We start from the raw sequence: 19139 nt of genomic DNA on the forward strand, positions 1-19139 counted from the left end.
CTTCAATTGCCTTCAATTTTTCAAAATTCATCAGTTCTACAAGTGCCTTTTATGCAGCTCCATACTTTGCTATTCAAGTATTAACAAATGAGCTGAGAGCTTGGTTTACATTTAAATAAAGCAAATGGGATTTCTTAAGAGACTGGAGAAAAATGGTTGTTTATATGTTTACTTACATTCAAGTAAGAATTTTAAATATTTGCTTTCAGTGAGAAAAAAAGGTTTAATAACACACTAACATATATGTGTATACACACACACACACACACATATATGTATGTATATATAGAGAGAGACAGATTCATATATATACTTATCTTATGTGATCTGTTTTTCAACTTAGTCTTTACACTGAAGGAGGAAGAAGTTTTCAAAACTCAGCTATGTACCTACCTTATTGGATATCTAGAACAGAGATATTTTAAAAATCCTATTTCTAGAAGAAAATCCTACTTTAAATAATCAAGACATAAAATGAGATTTCGTGATAGCCAGAAAAGAAACGCAGCTAGTTGAAAGGTGGTCATACAAAGCGTTGTAAATGTTATCATGCCATAAAGTAATGTTTTAATAAACATAATATTAAGATTTATGAATATTTTGCAAAAGGTATAATTTAGGCAACTTTTTTTTAAGGTTTATTTTTGAGAGAGAGCACAGAGCAGGAGGGACAGAAAGGGAGGATAACAGAGGATCTGAAGCCAGCTCTCCACTGACAGCAGAGCGCCCCATGTGGGGCTCAAGTTCGCAAACTGTGAGATCATAACCTAAGATGTTCAACCAACTGAGCCCAGGTGCCCAAATTTAGGCAACTATTAAATCATGCCTGATGCAACTTTTTTGGTTAGTACATTAGTTTTAAAACATTAAAACAAAACATACACAAAAAAAAGGAAACATACAATTTAAAATAAATTCAGAACCAGCTATTAAAAGTCAGTAAAATACTTAATGTACGAACTAAAATATGTATCTTGTAGTTCTAACTCTATTTCTTTACATCTTAAAAATACTACAAATGGTTATATCAAATGACAGAACTGAAGTAACTCAAGATTCTTTCATCTTTATAACTATGCTTTCATTTCTTATTTTGAATTTATTGTTGAATACCTTAATATGTAGTACTACAGGGGTTAGAAACACAAATTGGGTTTAAAGATTCTGAACTGTTAATCTCTGTGCAAAGTTCTCCTTAACAGGAACTTCTCCCAATTAACCTTCATTTAAAAATACAATGTTATTAAGAGATGAGTAATAATGTGCTAATGGAAATTTTAAAAGTGTGATTAAAATGTAAACAACCTAACCTGAAGTTACTAAATTAGGATTCAGATCCATAAGAAAACAAACAAACAAACAAACAAACAAACAAACAAACAAAAACCCACATCATTCAGGGAGGAGACTTAGAACTGACATTTTTTAAATTGTTGGCCTATGGTAAATGCAAAATGCTTTTAGTCGGTTTTATTATTATTTTAAGTGCTTCCCAGTCAATGCCGCTCCTCACTCATTAGATTAGAAACACGTGATGACTAAAATAACAGCTCTCACTACATTCTGACAAGTCTAAATGGTATGTGGTAAACATGAAGGCAACCATTGGAAGTATTTCTGTTTTGCCTTCCTTTTCTTTGTTTTAATGAGGGATGTATTATAGCATACTTATTTTCAGACAGTTCATAAACTTTCTGGCTGAAGTCTTATTTATGGGTCACTTGTTGCAACTCGGCTTTTAAGTAGAAATATGCTTTTAAAGAAATATACCGTAAAAAGCAGAATCTGATGCTTTCTACTCAGATGGGCTGCAAAATGAACAAAAGTTTCTAAAGGAAAGAATAAAATGATAGACGTTATGCAAGTTTAGAGTCATAAATTACTGACAATTCACCTTTTTTAATGTGGTTACCCATGCAAATTCATTATTGACAAAGTAATAGGCATTCAAATTACTGGTAAAACATAATATGAAATGCATAGCATGGTGTATTGATCCTAATTAGGGCAATTAAATTTTACTATTTAGAGTCTTAGGTCCAACTAAAGTTATTTTTACTTTTAAGTTATCTTCAACTTCTTTAAAAATATTTTTAATCAATCCATTAATAAATGCCAAACCCAATTTCTTCAATTTCTGAAATCGTATAGGGTAAACTTTTCACCTATACTGTGAAACCATTTATAAAGTTTCTGAAGCCATTTATAAGATTAATAATCATTTAGAAGAAAGTATCCATTCTCCCCCCACCTCCCAAAACACAAGGCTACACTTCACCATCAATGTTTATGATAAATCTCTCAGATATATTTTAGGAACAAGAAGGTAATATTTACAATGTCCCTCAGTTTTATACTAGCAATAAAATTACATTGCAATCTTCAACGTGACCTTCACTTAATAGCTGAGAAAAAGAACCAAACTTTCTTATAAGTGGGAAAAATATTTATCTGTTTTATGTCACCAGTGGTCAAAGTTAAACCTAAAGTTAAAATAATTTATTTTAAATAACTTTTGTTATATTGATTCTGATTAGGTATTCTTACTTTTAGCCAATATGTTTAGACCTTTGGCCTTAACTTATACCAATGCATTAAATACCATGAAATCCCTAAATCTTTGCTGGTAGAACAGTTCTATTTCTTTTTTTATTAAATTTTTTTATGTTTATTCATTTTTGAAAGACAGAGAGACAGAGCACAAGCATGGGTGGGGTGGAGAGAGAGGCAGACACAGAATCTGAAGCAGGCTCCAGGCTCTGAGTTGTCAGCACAGAGCCCCACACAGGGCTCGAACTCCCGAACCGAGAGATCATGACCTGAGCCGAAGTCAGATGCTCAACCGAGAGAACCACCCAGGTGCCCCAAGAGTTCTATTTCTAATATTGAAAAAGTTAAACATACTCTACACAATAAGTACAATTTATATTTAAATATATATCCAAATATTTAATTATTTTTAAAAAAAGACTTCCAATTGTTTCTGACTCTGAAAGTTTGTTCTTTTCCATGCTTTCAATTAATATCCTTATTAACAATAATTCTCAGTGAAGTACATGTCACAGTTTTTCATCTTATTTCCTACTCTGAACCAGTAATTCCTAGGAGTCTTTAGTAATAATCTTGTCCAGGTTTTTAATTTTTATTCTCAGATGTGAGTTTTTGTCAACTAGAATCTTACAGAGAATTTTGATATGCAAAACCGGTAACATCATAACTAATGTCATTAAGTGGCTGTAGTGAAAGAGTAGAATTCCATAAGACCTCTGATACCTTTACTTCCCTTTCAGACTAAATGATTGTATTCCCAAATTCATGTTGAAATCCTACCCCTTTGATGTGACGGTATTTGGGGTGGAGATTTGGGGAAGTGATTAGGATTAGATTAGGTCATAAAGGTGGGGCCCTTTGGGATTTGTGCCTTTAGGATGGGATAATCCACCTTGGGGATTAGGGTTTTAATTGATTAGCTTTGGGGAGGACACAATTCAACCCTAGCACTATTTTTCATCTTTCAAGTGAATAGATATTCAAAGAATTAGAGACCCTGTCATCAATACCCCATTTGAAGGAAACGTTCAGGAAAACTTTTTAAATTTTTTAACGTTTATTTATTTTTGAAAGACAGAGACAGAGCACGAGTGAGAAGGAGAAGAAAGAGAGGGAGACACAGAATCCCAAGCAGGCTCAAGGCTCTGAGCTGTCAGCACAGAGCCCGACGCAGGGCTCGAACTCATGAGTCATAAGATCATGACCTGAACTGAAGTCGGATGCTTAACCGACTCAGCCACCCAGGCACCCTGGGAAAAGATTCTAACCAAACCATAAATGAATCAGAGACCATAGAAAAGAAAGATAAAAAGTTGAGAAAACAGTAATGTGTAATAAGTCTTATACTATGCACTATAATTAGGGATTTACAAATGTAAATCACAAATATTAAAATAAATATGTTTCAAAGGAAAACCACTAAAAGAACTGAAATCACTAAAACATCACATGTATGTTTCCAGGGTAGGAAACAAATAAAAACATTAAGATTTCATTTGATGGGAGAATAGTCTCAAACTTGAAAAAGGAATTTCAAATGTTTGGTTAATTCCAATTTTTGTTTGTGAAAATATTTTATAATATCAATACAAGCTATTTTGATAATTTATTAACAACATAAAGGTATTATTTGCATAGCTCATGTCACATAGGTACAGCTAGCCAGTACCCTTCACATTACTTCATAGCAATGCAGAGAAGATTTTGTTGTATTATAAAGCACTTAGAAGTATGGGGCGCCTGGGTGGCGCAGTCGGTTAAGCGTCCGACTTCAGCCAGGTCACGATCTCGCGGTCCGGGAGTTCGAGCCCCGCGTCGGGCTCTGGGCTGATGGCTCAGAGCCTGGAGCCTGTTTCCGATTCTGTGTCTCCCTCTCTCTCTGCCCCTCCCCCGTTCATGCTCTGTCTCTCTCTGTCCCAAATAAATAAATAAACGTTGAAAAAAAAAATTTAATAAAAAAAAAAAAAAAAAAGAAGTAAGTGTATGAACCAATTGTTTCCTGATTACCCATAACAAAAATTCCTGCCCAAAGAGTTTGTCTTCTCCATTAGTTGCCCTAACACTTCTACAACCACAGGACACTCTGGTATTCTGATATTTAATATTCTCTTGTACATCCTACAATACATGCAAATAATTAGCTATTGAAAAAAAAAACAAGAAGTCTCACCAAGGTGAGTGATGCTACAAATTTCAGGGATAATAATTTAAGACATCTTGAAATTGTTCCCAAAAGTACAAACCTCTTATTTTTGTTTTTCTTCTTCTTAAAGATAAACAGGAAGGAATAAATTCAGAGTATGATTACAAAATACATTCTTATTAGAAATGCAGTTAATAATGTGGATAATTTGCCCCAAAATCAATATATAATCTAAAATCAGAATTATTAGTTTTCTTAGCATATTTATGCTTTGCAAAATCTACTAACCCAGAAAAAAAAGTGAAGTTAAACCAACATAATTCTGAAATCACAGAGTAAAAATGCTATTTAAAATGTGTATTTAGTGCCTGAAAAAAATATATAACTATGAAATATAACCATAAACATTAACATTTTGTGCTATGAACTAAATTGTGTCCCTTCCAAATTTGTGTATTAAAACCCTAATCCCAGTGTGATGGTATTTGGAAATGGGGGTCTTGGGAGATGCTTCAGTTTCAATGAGGTCATGAGGGTATATGTAGCTCTCATGATGGGTTCGTGCCCATGTAAGAAAAAAGTTAGAACTCTCCTTCTTGTCCTCTCCATGCACATGCACTTAGCAAAGGCCATGTGAGCACAGAGTAGCCATTTGCAGCCAGGAAGAGAGCTGTCACCAGAACCCAACCATGTTAGCACCTTGATCTTGGACTTCTAGCCTCCAGGACTATGAGAAAATAAATTTTTTAAACCATCCAGTCTATGGCGTTTTGTACAGCAGCTCTAGCAGCCTAAAATGCAATGCAAAGGACTATTTATGTAATGGTCAAAGGAGAAGCCCATCCATTCTACCGAACTTTTTTTTCTTCATTCAAACTGGGTATCAACAGATAGACATTAAACCTATAACAAACAATTTTATTGGGGATTATAATAACCCTGAAGCAATGGTTCTCAATTCGGGAAATTTTGCCCCCAGAAGACATTTTGCAATGCTTTCTCTCTCTCCCTCTCCGTCTGCCCTTCCTCTGCTCTCTCTCTCTCGCTCCCTCAAAATAAGTAAATAAATTTTTTTAAAAAGTTAAAAAAAATCTTTTTGAGAGAGAGAGAGCTCATGGGAGCAGGGAGAGGGCCAGAGGGAGCAAGAGAGAGACAGCAGGCTCCCAAGTAGGCTCCACACTCAGTGCAGAATCCTGAAGTAGGGCTTGATCCCAGGACCTTGGGATCATGACCAGAGCCGTAATCAAGAGTCAAAAGCTCAACCAACTGAGCCACCCAGGCACTCCTCCGAAATGTTTTCAAATTCTTAAAGGTAGGTAGGTAAAGTATAAAAGTAAAATTTAATGTCCACCTTGTCAAAATGTCACAAGTTATTTGTTATCAGGATCACAAGTGTGCTAGGACTTCATTTTTAATGCATCCAAGTGGGTTGTATAGCTTTTATGTGGTTATACCCTTCCTCTATGCTCCAAATCCAGTTTTGATGATGCCCTTTTCTTTTCAGCAACATCTCTCCTTCTTTAAGTCCTTAAATCACTTACACACTTTCCTCTTCGGCTATAGTCCTCTTTAATAAAACAAACTTTGTTTTCAGAAGTTAACATTTTCTTATTTAAATATCCAAGATGGTTATGCAAACTACACAGCATAAAAATGGAACAAAAACAAACAAACAAAAAAAACTCTTGCAAGTCATTTTACTAAATCAGCCAACAGAAGACTTTCTTTCTCGGATGCAGGGGCATTACATTACTTTAAGTATAATGATGTAATATTAGCTTTAGGAGTAATCATTTTCTTTCTCATTCCACTCAACAAATGAAGGTCTGATGTCTTGTCTAATGTTAAGGGGAAAAAATGAATACTTCTTTCTGAGTTAATCCACCAAGAATAAGCATTCTGACAAAGGGAATAGATTTTCTGTTGTGTTAAAACTGATGATTATTTGCATCCATTAATATCTACATGATTTTCATTCAACTTAAATATTTTTTTGTCTACCACATAAACAAAGCTTGGTCACATAACATGTACCTCTGGAGTTATGTTAACTACAGAAATGTTTTCCTAATGTAATAAAATAAATTTACAGTAAATCTATTACTTATTTAGAAAAGGTAATTCCAAGTAACATAAGACATGTTCCTTTTGTCTGTAGTACTATTACTATTTTAAATACTGGTTTATAGGTTTTCTAAAGCAACAATAATAAGCTCATGAGGCCAATAACCAGCATCAAGTCAATCATAACACAGTCCCAATAAAGGTCAGGTTTCAGTTAAAACATTATCTGTTGTCAAGAACCAATAAAATGCTCTAAATCTGTCCCCTATTTCACTAATATGTTGAGAATTCTCAGAAGCTTGATGGTCTATAAAATCTGTTTTGTCATTTAATTGTATCAAATAATTAGGTAATATATCATTGTTAATGTAGTCAACTCTGACATCATCCTAAAGAATATAATTGGCTAGGATTTGTTTTTTCATCTGATAACGAGTCAGGCTCTTTTATTGTTTAATACTTCTTCATTTTACTGGTATTATTAAGAACTTTTGATGAATTAAAATTCCTTTCTCATTCCTCTCTTTTTCATTCTTATTTTACAGATCATTTTTTATTAAATTCAGAGTAAATTTTATTGCAAACTATTGTTAATGTACATATATAAGTTGAAAACACATACTTAAGTAATGCACACTGCTGTTCTTGTTACCTACCAAATATATTTTCAGGTTATGAAGTTTAACTTAATAAATTTTGTATAATGTTGCATTTTAAAAACCCCTGAAAATATCAATAAACATTTAATATTTTGTGTAATTTTATATAATATAGATATCACATTAACAAAAATTAGGTTAATACATTTTTGGCAGCTTTATGAAAATAAAAAGTACAATCTATTTTTGTTTAAGATTTTTTTTTTTTTAATTTTTTTTTTTTTCTTCCACGTTTTTTTTATTTATTTTTGGGACAGAGAGAGACAGAGCATGAACGGGGGAGGGGCAGAGAGAGAGGGAGACACAGAATCGGAAACAGGCTCCAGGCTCTGAGCCATCAGCCCAGAGCCTGACGCGGGGCTCGAACTCACGGACCGCGAGATCGTGACCTGGCTGAAGTCGGACGCTTAACCGACTGCGCCACCCAGGCGCCCCTGTTTAAGATTTTTGAGTACTTTGCTTCATATTACATGATCATATCTCTAGGTAGAGCAGTATGAAGTTAAATCACACACTTTACAAAATAAAATATGACCTTAGTCTTTACAATTTTTGATAGATAAAACTAAAATATCTAATCTTGGTTTAGTGATCTGTTTCTGGAATTATACAATGTTCAGTATAGATTAGAGACCATTCTATTTTTCAGATTTTCAAATCCTCACATCTGTAAGACTATAAAATTGATAATTAATCCGATTGAAGCATTAACAGTTTATACATAATATTATTGTTAACAAAAAAGTTGTTGGAGGGTTTATAGCAAATAACCTTGCAAGGAAAGTATGTTTGTGGGCCAATATTTTTATCACTTACCAGCTCTTCCTGAAGTTGGCAAATGAGTTCATCCCGCTCTTTCAGCTGCAGCTTCAGCACTGAGCATTCATCTTTCATTATATCCTATAAAAACATCAAAGAGACAGCATAATAGGCTTAGCCATTTCACTTTGCTCTTGATAGGAAAGTCAGCTTCACACAGTGGGAGATAATTGCATATGACTAATGAAACTCAAATTTTCTACAGTCTGGTATTTTTCATAATATATTCTAAGTTGCAAGATAAACAAGCTAATGCATCTGAAGATATTATTCTATATAATATACACAGGTATGTTTTTTTAATCAGTCTTTTTCTTTAATATCCATTTGTCCATTTTGTTGCCTAAGACAAACCAGTGAGTCATCCTAAAGTCTTTCCTCCCATTCTTGTGCATACATAATGAGTAGAAAAATGGCTATCCTCTAAAAGAGATACTTTTACCTACAATTTGTTCCCCTGCTATAATTAAATATTAATTCCCAAACCAGTTACCAAGTTATGGTCTTTATCTTTGATGGTGTCTCTATAATACTTGTCCCTTTCACTAGAGCACTATCTTTGGGCATTTTCTTCTCACTGTGTGTGTATGCTCAGCCACAGCCTCTATGTACACAATACATACACATCCGTGGCCTATATTACTCTATGCCTATATTACTTCTAACTCTCAAATACAAACACTTAATCTAGACACATGTACCTTCCAAGCCTCAACTCATAAATAAAACTACTTACTGAGCATATACTCAGCATTGTCCCATAGACATTCCAGGGCAGCATTCGTCTCATCATTTTCCTCTACCTGGAAACCTGACTTCTACTTACTTCTCACATGTTTCTATTTCCTAAAATAAGTAGGAAGCCATCCTATACTCTTAGTTTTTACTCACTCTGTCCAAATCTGATACCAAAGTCTTTAATCTCTATTTCCTTGATATTTCTTAGATGCACTCTTCTCTATCTTCATTGACTTACTCAAGGTGTCCATTGTTTCTTTCTGGCTTAATGCAGTGAATTTCTGAACTGATTTTTCTATCACCTTTCCTATCTGCTAGAGATATTTTCCTAAATGGCAATAAATTACATCCCTTCTTATTTAATAGCTAATCACCTCTTTCAGGAAAATAAAGAAGTCAAACACTCTTTAGCATAGTATATAGTGCCTTTCATTATCTGCTACTTGCTTATTTCTGGAGCTTCAAAGTTTTTCATTTCCAACTTTCTTAGAACCATTGATCATTCCTACAGAACTGAAATACAAAATGTTTTATGTATCCTGATTTACCCATACACAGGTCTGGACTATAAAGTCTTCTACACATGGCACCTCTCTATTCCCCACAATTTCTTGTGCTTTTAGAGACATTTCAAACATTGCTCCTTATTCCACTAGAAAGCTTCCCCTTGTTGGCTAAGACACCCCTTGAGAGTAAGGGCATGTTCCATAGCATCTAAAACATATGTCATTTCATGCAATATTAATACTTCCAGCGTTGTTTGCTTGTTCCCCAGCCTCATTGTGTTTTTTGCCTCCTCCACTTCAGCAGATAGGCTATTTCATTAGCACCAAACACTGGAACTGATGTGCAATTACTCAAATACACATTTCCTTTCCATAAAATTACCAAATAAGAAATGTTTACATTAGGGGAATTCCCATTTCTTCTGAATCCGTTAACCTTATCTGAACTGACAAGGAGGAAAACAGCTAATGGCTTAGAAAAAATAGTACTTGTTCATTCTGGTTTTCATGATGTTAATAATTTGTACTTCCTCTAAACTAAGTAATAACAAATGTCTGATTTGAATTGACTAATATCTCCTTTCATCTGCTTGCAACCAGCTTGCCTGGGAGATGCTCATTACCTCTGTACCTTTCCTTTTGCACTATGCCTATTTCTTCCCTAAATCACAGGTTTTCATGGATAGAGTTTACACACATTGTTTTTAATACATATTTTAACAGATTTTAAATATTAACAAAAAGATGGCTTAGCTTGCCTCACAGCACAAAGGTAAAAACAGCAAACTTAAGAGGAAGGTAAGAGAATAATCAAGCTTCTTAGAATCAGAGATGTAGAATCAAATTCGTGGTACTTCAACTAAGTAGTCCTGTGACTGTGCTAGTAACTTTTCTGTGGAGGTTGAAGATAACATCAGATGATAAACTACCTGATGGCAAAAACTGCATTGTATTAGTACTTATGTTCCTAAAGTCTTGCATAAGATCTCACTTAAGAAAAAGAACTCTTAACATAAAATAAAATGTTGTCACAGGTGAATTCTCCAGGAGACAAATACAGAGGTGTGGTTAAGGTTTATTTATAATAAAAGGTCCATTAGAGAGTAAACCCACATAAAAAGAAAAGAAGAATCAGACTTGGCTAGGGAGGAAGTTGGACCAAGACCCATACCTGACAAACCTCTGCCATCTAAATGAAGAGGTCCAGAGCCAAGGGTACCTGTTAGAGGAATCCTGTGTTGAGAGAATGTAGGCAGGCTCTTGTACCACTCCCTGTTCAATCACTGGGGGCTCATGAAGGAGAACTAAATGTCCCCACAACTATATGGTCAACTAATCTTCAACAAAGCAGGAAAGTGTATCTAATGGAAAAAGTCTCTTCAACAAATGGTGTTGGGAAAACTGGACAGCAACTTGCAGAAGAATGAAACTGGACCAATTTCTTACACCATACACAAAAGTAAATTCAAAATGGATGAAAGACCTAAATGCGAGATAGGAAGCCATCAAAATCCTAGAGGACAATACAGGCAGCAGCCTCTTTGGCCTCAGTCACAGCAACTTCTTACTAGACATGTTGCCAAAGGCAAGGGAAACAAGCAAAAGTGAACTACTGGAACGTCATCAAGATAAAACCTTCTGCACAGCAAAGGAAACAATCAATGAAACTAAAAGGCAGCCTATGGAACAGGAGAAGATATCTGCAAACAACATATCTGACAAAGGGTTAGTATCCAAAATCTATAAAGAACCTACCAAACTCAACATCCATAAAACAAATAATCCAGTGAAGAAATGGGCAGAAGACATGAATAGACATTTGTCCAAAGAAGACATCCAGATGGCTAACAGACACATGAAAAGATGCTCCACATCACTCATCATCAGGGAGATACAAATCAAAACCATGATGAGATACCACCTCATACCTATCAGAATTGTTAAAAGTAACAACACAAGAAACAAAAAATGCTGGCGAGGATGTGGATAAAGGGGAGCTCTCTTACACTCTTGATGAGAATGCAAACTGGTACAGCCACTTTGGTAAACAGTAGAGAGGTTCCTCAGAAAGCTAAACAGAACTACTCTACGACCCAGCATTTGTACTACTAGGTATTTACCTAAAGGATACAAAAATACTGCTTCGAACAGGCACATGCACACCAATATTTATAGCAGCATTATCAACAGTAGCCAAATTATGGAAACAGTCCAAATGTCCATCAACTCATGAATGATTAAAAAAGAAGTGGTGCATATATTCAATGGAAGATTACTAAGCCATCAAAAAGAACGAAATGTTGCCATCTGCAATGACATGGATAGAGCTAGAATGTATTTTGCTAAGCAAAATAAGTCAGTCAGGGAAAGACAACACCATATGATTTCACTTACATGTGGAATTTAAGAAACAAAACAGATGAATATGGGGGACAGAAAAAAAAAAGAGAGAGAAGCAAACATAAGAGATTCTTAACGATGGAGAACAAACTGAGGATTGATGAACAGGAGGGGGGTGGGGATGGGCTAAATGGGTGATGGGTTAAAAAGGGTACTTGTGTTGAGCACTGGGTGCTATCTATTGGAGAATAATCACTAAATTCTACTCCTTGAAACCAATATTACACTATATGTTAACTAACTAGAATTTCAATAAAAATTTGGAGAAAAATAAAAAGAGAGAACTAGATCTCAGCTGCTGTTACTTATTCATTGTCTCAGGTTATCCAGAGATGAGACTGACTTCAGCTAGAGAGCTGAGGCAGGCCCTAAAGGCAGGAGTTAACAGCCAGAGGCAGTCAGCTAACTGTAGGATTTGCACTTACTTCAGGAAGTGGTCCTTTACTGAAAGAGGATCTGGGCATCTGCCTGAATCTACTACAATTATATTTTTTTTGTAGATTAATTATCAATAATATTTTTGTATATTAATGGTTTTATTAATTAATTTAAAATGGAAGATTTGTCAATATTGTGACTAATAGAATTGTAGAAAAAAATGGTTTTCCAAAAATATGCTCACTTTATATAATTCTCAGATGTTTTTTTCCCCCTGGGAAACTTTTTCAAGAAGTTCACAATCTCAGAGCTTTAAATCAGATAGGTGATAATATATCATTTGCATTTACTTATGGAATAACACATTAAATATTTATCATATGTTATCAGAAGCCAACTTTTATAAAAGCCTTCACTATGAATGACTGTGCAAATGAATCTTAGTTATCTAGACTTTCATTCTTAGTTGTTATATATACATGTGCCAATATTCACAGAAGTATTTGCTTAACAAACAAAATAAAAAGTCCTTGAATACACCTACTCTTAGGGGAAAACTAATAGCAATATTCCCTCAATATTCTCACTGTATTTGCAAATGTGTGGAATGTATTTGGCAGGATGATGACTGAGTTAGAAATCATATTGATTGTAGAATTAGCTGGATTTTAATATTCTTGATTTTTCAAATGACGTTATTTCATTAACCTGTAGGCTAATGTAACCAGTTTAAGCTTGTGCTTATTTAAATGTATATTTCTCATTCATAAACTATATGCTTTAATAATTATGACATCTTCTGATTCTCATTCAAGCATAATTAATTTTTAGGACTATAATTCAATTCCATTATTTCTAAATTCAGTAATTATTTATAAATGTGGAACTCATAGTGTGGTAGATTAAAGATGTCTACAAATCATTTTTTTACTATTCCTACTGAAAGATGGAGGCCAATGCCCTCTCCTTGGATCTGGACTGGTTTTGTTGTTTGACCAATGAATACTGCGGAATTAAGTCCACATGACTTTCAAGACTAGATAAGGTCAGCTTCCAGGACTGCTCAGTTAGAATGTTCCTTTGTCAGGTTACTTCCTTGCAGAAAGAAACTAACCTAGCCATGCTAAAAAGTAAAAACACATGCACTTCTGTTAACAGCCCCCTATCAGCTTCAAAAAGACACCCAGCTTTAATCTCCAGCCATCAGAGTGAGCCATCTTGCACATCTAGCCCAGTGGAGTCTTCAGGTGACTGAAGCTCACAACCAATTGCCTAACTTAAATTACTCCCAAATTCCTGACTTGCAAAATCATAAACAAAATAAGATTATCATTTTAAGCCATTAATTTTTGGATGATGTGTTATAGATACCACAAGCACATGTGGATAAACTCTGAATTATTAGAATTAGAATTAGTATAAATTATGGCTCATTATAGTTATATAAAAATGTATGCAGCTAATTTTGAAATATTTTGTGATTTAATTTATGATTTTTGTGATTTAAAGTTATAGTTTAAATAGTGTAATTTTCACATAGCTCATTTTATGCATGAAATGAACATTTATGTCATCATTGCATAAGTTACTAGAGAATCAGACATATAGATATAAAAACAGCTTACAAATTATCTTATTCTTGTACTTTTATTTGATAAATTTGGAAAGTCACAGCCAGATACACAGATATTTGGGTAATTTGTCCCAAATTCAGTTAGCCAACTCTAGTACCATACATCCTATAATTTATTTTGCCTAGAATTAGAATCAACTCATTGTTTTAGACTATTGTATAAACAAATTAAGTACCAAAAAATAAAAGGCAAGTAGAATCTGTAAATCACTTTGAAAATGATCTTATGCTAAAATTAGAAATATAGGTTTAAAAAATCACATAATTTCTAACTCATAAACCTCACATAATTCCTCAAGTAAAATCATTAATGTAATTCTTGGCTACTAGTTACAAAAACACGTCAAAATTTGTATTGAATCATCATGACTCTTTCTATTTATAGACCTCTGGTCTTCTCTCAGAAGGGCTTTATGATTTACAAGTTATTTCCTAATTCTTACAAATAAAAAGGTCAAAAGATTTTTAAAAAATAAAGGAAACAGACAACTCTATCAGAGTAAAAAAGGACAAAATGTTATGAGTAAGTGGAAAAAGAGAAGAAATAAATAGGAATATGGTAGGAGCGAACAGCAGGGTAGAGGTTAGAAAACACAAAAATGTATAATAACCAACAATGTATTTTGCAGCTCTACCAAAATAACTGACCTCAAATGATTCTTATGTTTTTTTTTAAAGGATTTTAAATCATTTTTTAAAATTAATTAATTTGGGGGGGGAGTGTGTGTGTGTGTGTGTGTGTGTGTGTGTACGTGCCCATTCACAGGGGAGGCGGGCAGAGAGGGAGAGAGAGAGAATCCCAAGTAGGCTCCTTGATGTCAGCACAGAGCCTGATATAGGTCCTGAATCTACAAGCTGTGAGACCATGACCTTAGCTGAAATCCAGAGTCAGACACTAACCGAATGAGCCACCCAAGTGCCCCTGATTCTTGGGTTAACTGAGTTCTAAAGCAGCATACTACCTGTAATATCTGAATAACTAGTGAAATAAAGCAGTGTAGGTACATAATCATCTAAACAGGACCATAAGAGGAACTGTTTTTAAATACTGAAAACAAAGTGAGGTGACCAACTCTTGGTTTCAGCTCAAGTCATGATCTCACAGTTTGACTTCAGGCCCCACATCAGGCTCTGTGCTGGGAGCATGGAGCCTACTTGGGATTCTCTCTCTCCCTCTCTCTCTGCCCCTCCCCTGATCATGCTGTGTCCGTCTCCAATAAACAAACAAATAAATAAATAAAGCCAATAAAAACACCACTCTAATTCTTTATTTAGTATAAAATATACCAAAACATTGGTTTGTGAGCATAAGTCATTCCAGAAACAATCTTATAATCTAAAGCACTTTGAAGCAAATTTCAAGAACCATTGGCTCAGTTGTGATCATGTGACATTTAGTGTCATGTACTACTCATATTGTAAGACATTGCTCGTTTATCAAGTAAAAATTTATTAGAAATGTTGGCTTGTCTTGCAGAACACTCACCAAACAAGTTACTCGAAATCTAAGGTTTTACCATAATTGAAAAAAAATCATAAATCATTTCAGTATAAATAATTGCTAAATGATGAAAAAGTTTCTTTTTACATTCAATTGAAAAGATTCTAGATTTGACTTTATACAGTCACTTAAGAGATGAACTGACATTTCATTGATTTATAGTGTTTTTTTCCTAAATATTGTTTTCATAGAAATATAAAAATAGAAAAGGCATAGTAGGTGTTCAAAGTGAATATCTTAGAAATGTATTTTTTAGCATATACAAATCAGGAAACAGCATTATTCATTGACACAGTGGTATATTGGCTGTGATTTTCAAGCAATCAAAGAAAAGTCTCCTTGGATATTGGCATAATCTTTTCATTTGGAAGTCTACTCTTAGGAAATCTTAAGATTTCCTAATGATCTTTATCACTCAAAAGATAATGATGACTATATCTGATATTTGTATAAGGGCTTTATAACTTGTAAAACACTTTTAATTTACAGAATTTCTTTTTGCTATCAGAATATTTCTTGACCAGTTATTGGACAAAAATCATACATTTCTATGATAAGTAAGGGCTTTAGGCATAAAAATGAAGCAGAAAAAGCAATTGCAGCAAAGGTCAAACAAAAGGAAACCATTAATAATAATACTAAGACCCTTAAGCTGTGCTCAATAACCTCTCAACCAAATTCATTGTAATCCTACATTTTTTGGAATCCTTAAAAAATTAGACTCACTGAGAAATGTGCTGAGATGTTAAAATAGTTCTATGAGACAATGGGCTTGTCATTTCTAAGTTCTTATAGTCCTATTAGGTTCACTTTCTTGCATTAATTACAGCCCATTGACAAGTCCTTGAGACAGGCAGAGTGGCCTTCCTCTAGGAACTCAGCTGCCTCCAGGATGACACTTTGCTAAGGGCAAAAGGCAATCTTAGCTTAACATTATCCCAACCTTCCAGGACTCTGTATGTCTACTTTAACATATAAAAATTCCTTTGGAAACCTCCTTTATCTCTACCAGCCAAATATATGTTAGCAATCATCCTCCAAGCATATGGCCCACTAATATACATCTGAATGGTCTCCTGACTAAAGTTTTATTAAACAATAATAAATTATCTTTTCCTAATAATCTAGCCTCCTCAAGGTCCTGGAAACCTTGCTTCGAAAATTGCTTACAGACTTAAGCTACCCTCACCCCCTCCCAACTTAAAAGTATATAATCGGGGCACCTGGGTGGCTCAGTGGGTTGAGTGCTGACTTCGGCTCAGGTCATGATCTCACGGTTCCTCAGTTCGAGCCCCACATTGGGCTCTGTGCCAACAGCTCGGAGCCTGGAGCCTGCTTCAGATTCTGTCTCCCTCTCTCTCTCTGCCCCTCCTCCACTCACCCTCTGTCTTTCTCTGTCTCTCAAAAATAAATAAACATTAAAAAAAAATTTTTAAGTATATAATCAGTCACCAGTGAAATCCTAGTGCAGCTCTTCCACCCACGATTCCTGTCCCTGTGCTTTAATAAAACCACTTTTTGCAACAAAAACATCTCAAGAACTCTTTCTTGACCATTTGGTCTGAACCCCAACATTTCCACATCAATGATCCTTATAAAAACTATTCAAAGTTTTCACTATTTTGTTATTTGTTTCATCCAGGAAATTTTTGATTAAAAGTAAAATTAAAAACAAACATTTGTGTTTCATTTTCTAAAGACTTCTTAAAGTGATTGTATTTTGTAGGCATAAAGATAAAAAAAAAAGTTTCCTAGCATCATAGAATAAGTTAGTAGGCATGACCAATTAGTTTCGTGATCTGCTAAATCCGTGGATTTCATCAAAATCAATTATGAACTATACTTAAGACATAAATGTCTTATAAACTCATCAGCAATCATCTTCTCAAAAAAGAAAGCCAACAAGTGGTAAAGTAATATTAATTTATATTGTCCCATTGAACTTGCTTGGTACAGAATTCTTGGGGGAAAAATATCCTTAGGAGATCTTAAGATTTTCTGATACCAGCATTTTTTTCCCTCACAGAAGACAGACATAATTGGTACATTATACCTGTATTTTTTAAATAAGGTAGGTGATTGTGACCCTTCCCACAATGTAGACTTTACAAGAAAGAAAACTGAAATGGGTTAGAAATATCTGTTAAACATTCCTGTTATGAAGTCACACTTGCTTCCTTTTCATGTTTTAAATAAGAAATAGGGAACCTCTTATCCCTGAACATCCTGAATGAAGTAAGAGAATTACGTTTGAACACAACTATAAGCTTAGCTTCTGAGAAGGAAAAGTAATCAAAGACAGCAAACACATGCCATTCCCCACCTAGAAGTGTCTAACAAAGTTGTGTTATTTTTGTTTTGTTTCAATGCTATCCTGACCCAGTTTTGAGGCTTTGGTTAGAGGACATTTAGTTAGACACCCTTCTTGAACAACTAATTAAGTCCACATTCCAAATACTTCTCTTACTGGGTCCTCACATTTCAGGGTCATTACATACCAGCCCTACAGAATGAGGTACCAGGTAACTAGGGATAGCCTCTGGGGCCTCTTTCCCCAGAGTTCTTGAAATTATTGAAATTAACCAATCCTCAGAGAGCCCTAGAAATCTAGCTAACCCCATGCTGTTTGCCATACATAAATTGCCCCCTACAGCTGAAGTTTGCTGTTACTCTGCAGCCTAAGGGCAACTTCCTGCATGGTCCTGTTTAGAGGCCTTCTCTCCTAGGGAAGTGTAAGTAATGGAGGTCTGCATTTCAGGAGTGTCAGTGTGTGGTGTCTCTCCATTAAAAGAATCTTTAAATCTCATAAAACACAGTGCCTGCAGGACATCATGCAGGTAGTGGGCACCATTCTGCCATTCTCCCAGGACAAAGGAACTGAGCCAGCTCCTGGGCCCTGGTCATTTATATGCCCTTCAGACAGAGAGGAAGGGCAGTGGGAATAAAATCAATATATTATATCCTGCTTTATAGAGTGCTGAATTGTGACAATAATGAAGAATACAGAATAAGTAATGTTTTAGGATGTTTTTCAAGGATTCTAGCAGACTTGTAGAAGTCTGGGGAGGAGAAAAAGCAGAAAGCTAGGAATTGTGCATAATGTGACTCAATTTAAGCAGTGGTTTCAGGCAGTCTGGGAGGTCAGGAAATTAAGTTGCAAAAAAGCAATGAATATTAGCTGATGCTACAGATCACAACTACAAAATATAAATCTGTATTGGACAGTAAGGAAAGGAAATAAGGTCATGCTTTGTTCTTTTTTAGAGCACTAATGGATAGCAACAGCATACACAGTGGTATCTTCAAATACTCATTATATGTACATTGTAAAACAGGAATCTTTGAAGATGGCATATACATGAATTTGGAATAAGTAGCTTTTCAATTTATGAAATAGATATACTTTTGAATGCCTGCTTATGTAGTGAATGCCTGAATACTGTGCCCAACTATATAATTAACTTCCATGATAAAACAAAAATTTTGGCTTTAAGATTCTATAAATTAAAGTTAAGAGGACTGAGAAGTTTTAGGTTATCATTAAACAACACTAAACTATTCTAAGAACTATTATCTAATAAAGGGAAAACAAAACTATCAATCGAACAGTGTTTTTCCTGTTACCTGTTGCTATCTCTCTTTCAGGATAGAGAAGATCGTATTTGAGTGTTGTGTCACAGTTTAGCTGTGTGAACTGGCACAAATCAATTACTGATAACAAAACTACAATTAGCTGAAATTCTGAAAT

At 34.6% G+C, this 19139-nt stretch overlaps 1 protein-coding gene across 7 annotated transcripts in view; it reads right to left on the bottom strand.

The window, feature by feature from the left end:
* CCSER1 (coiled-coil serine rich protein 1) overlaps nucleotides 1–19139 on the bottom strand; it is a 1329329-nt gene that overhangs the window by 718199 nt on the left and 591991 nt on the right. For all 7 annotated transcript variants that reach the window (XR_015250351.1, XM_086704581.1, XM_086704578.1 and 4 more), the window contains one exon: nucleotides 8233–8316. Coding sequence is in view for 6 of the 7 variants with exons in the window: in XM_086704581.1 (XP_086560707.1) it covers nucleotides 8233–8316 (84 nt within the window). In the remaining variant the exon portion in view is untranslated. The remainder of the gene's footprint in view (nucleotides 1–8232; nucleotides 8317–19139) is intronic.

This window comes from Puma concolor, chromosome B1 (genome assembly GCF_028749965.1).
Source record: "Puma concolor isolate L17-30 chromosome B1, mPumCon1.1.hap2, whole genome shotgun sequence".
In the NCBI taxonomy this organism is placed as follows: Eukaryota; Metazoa; Chordata; class Mammalia; order Carnivora; family Felidae; genus Puma; species Puma concolor.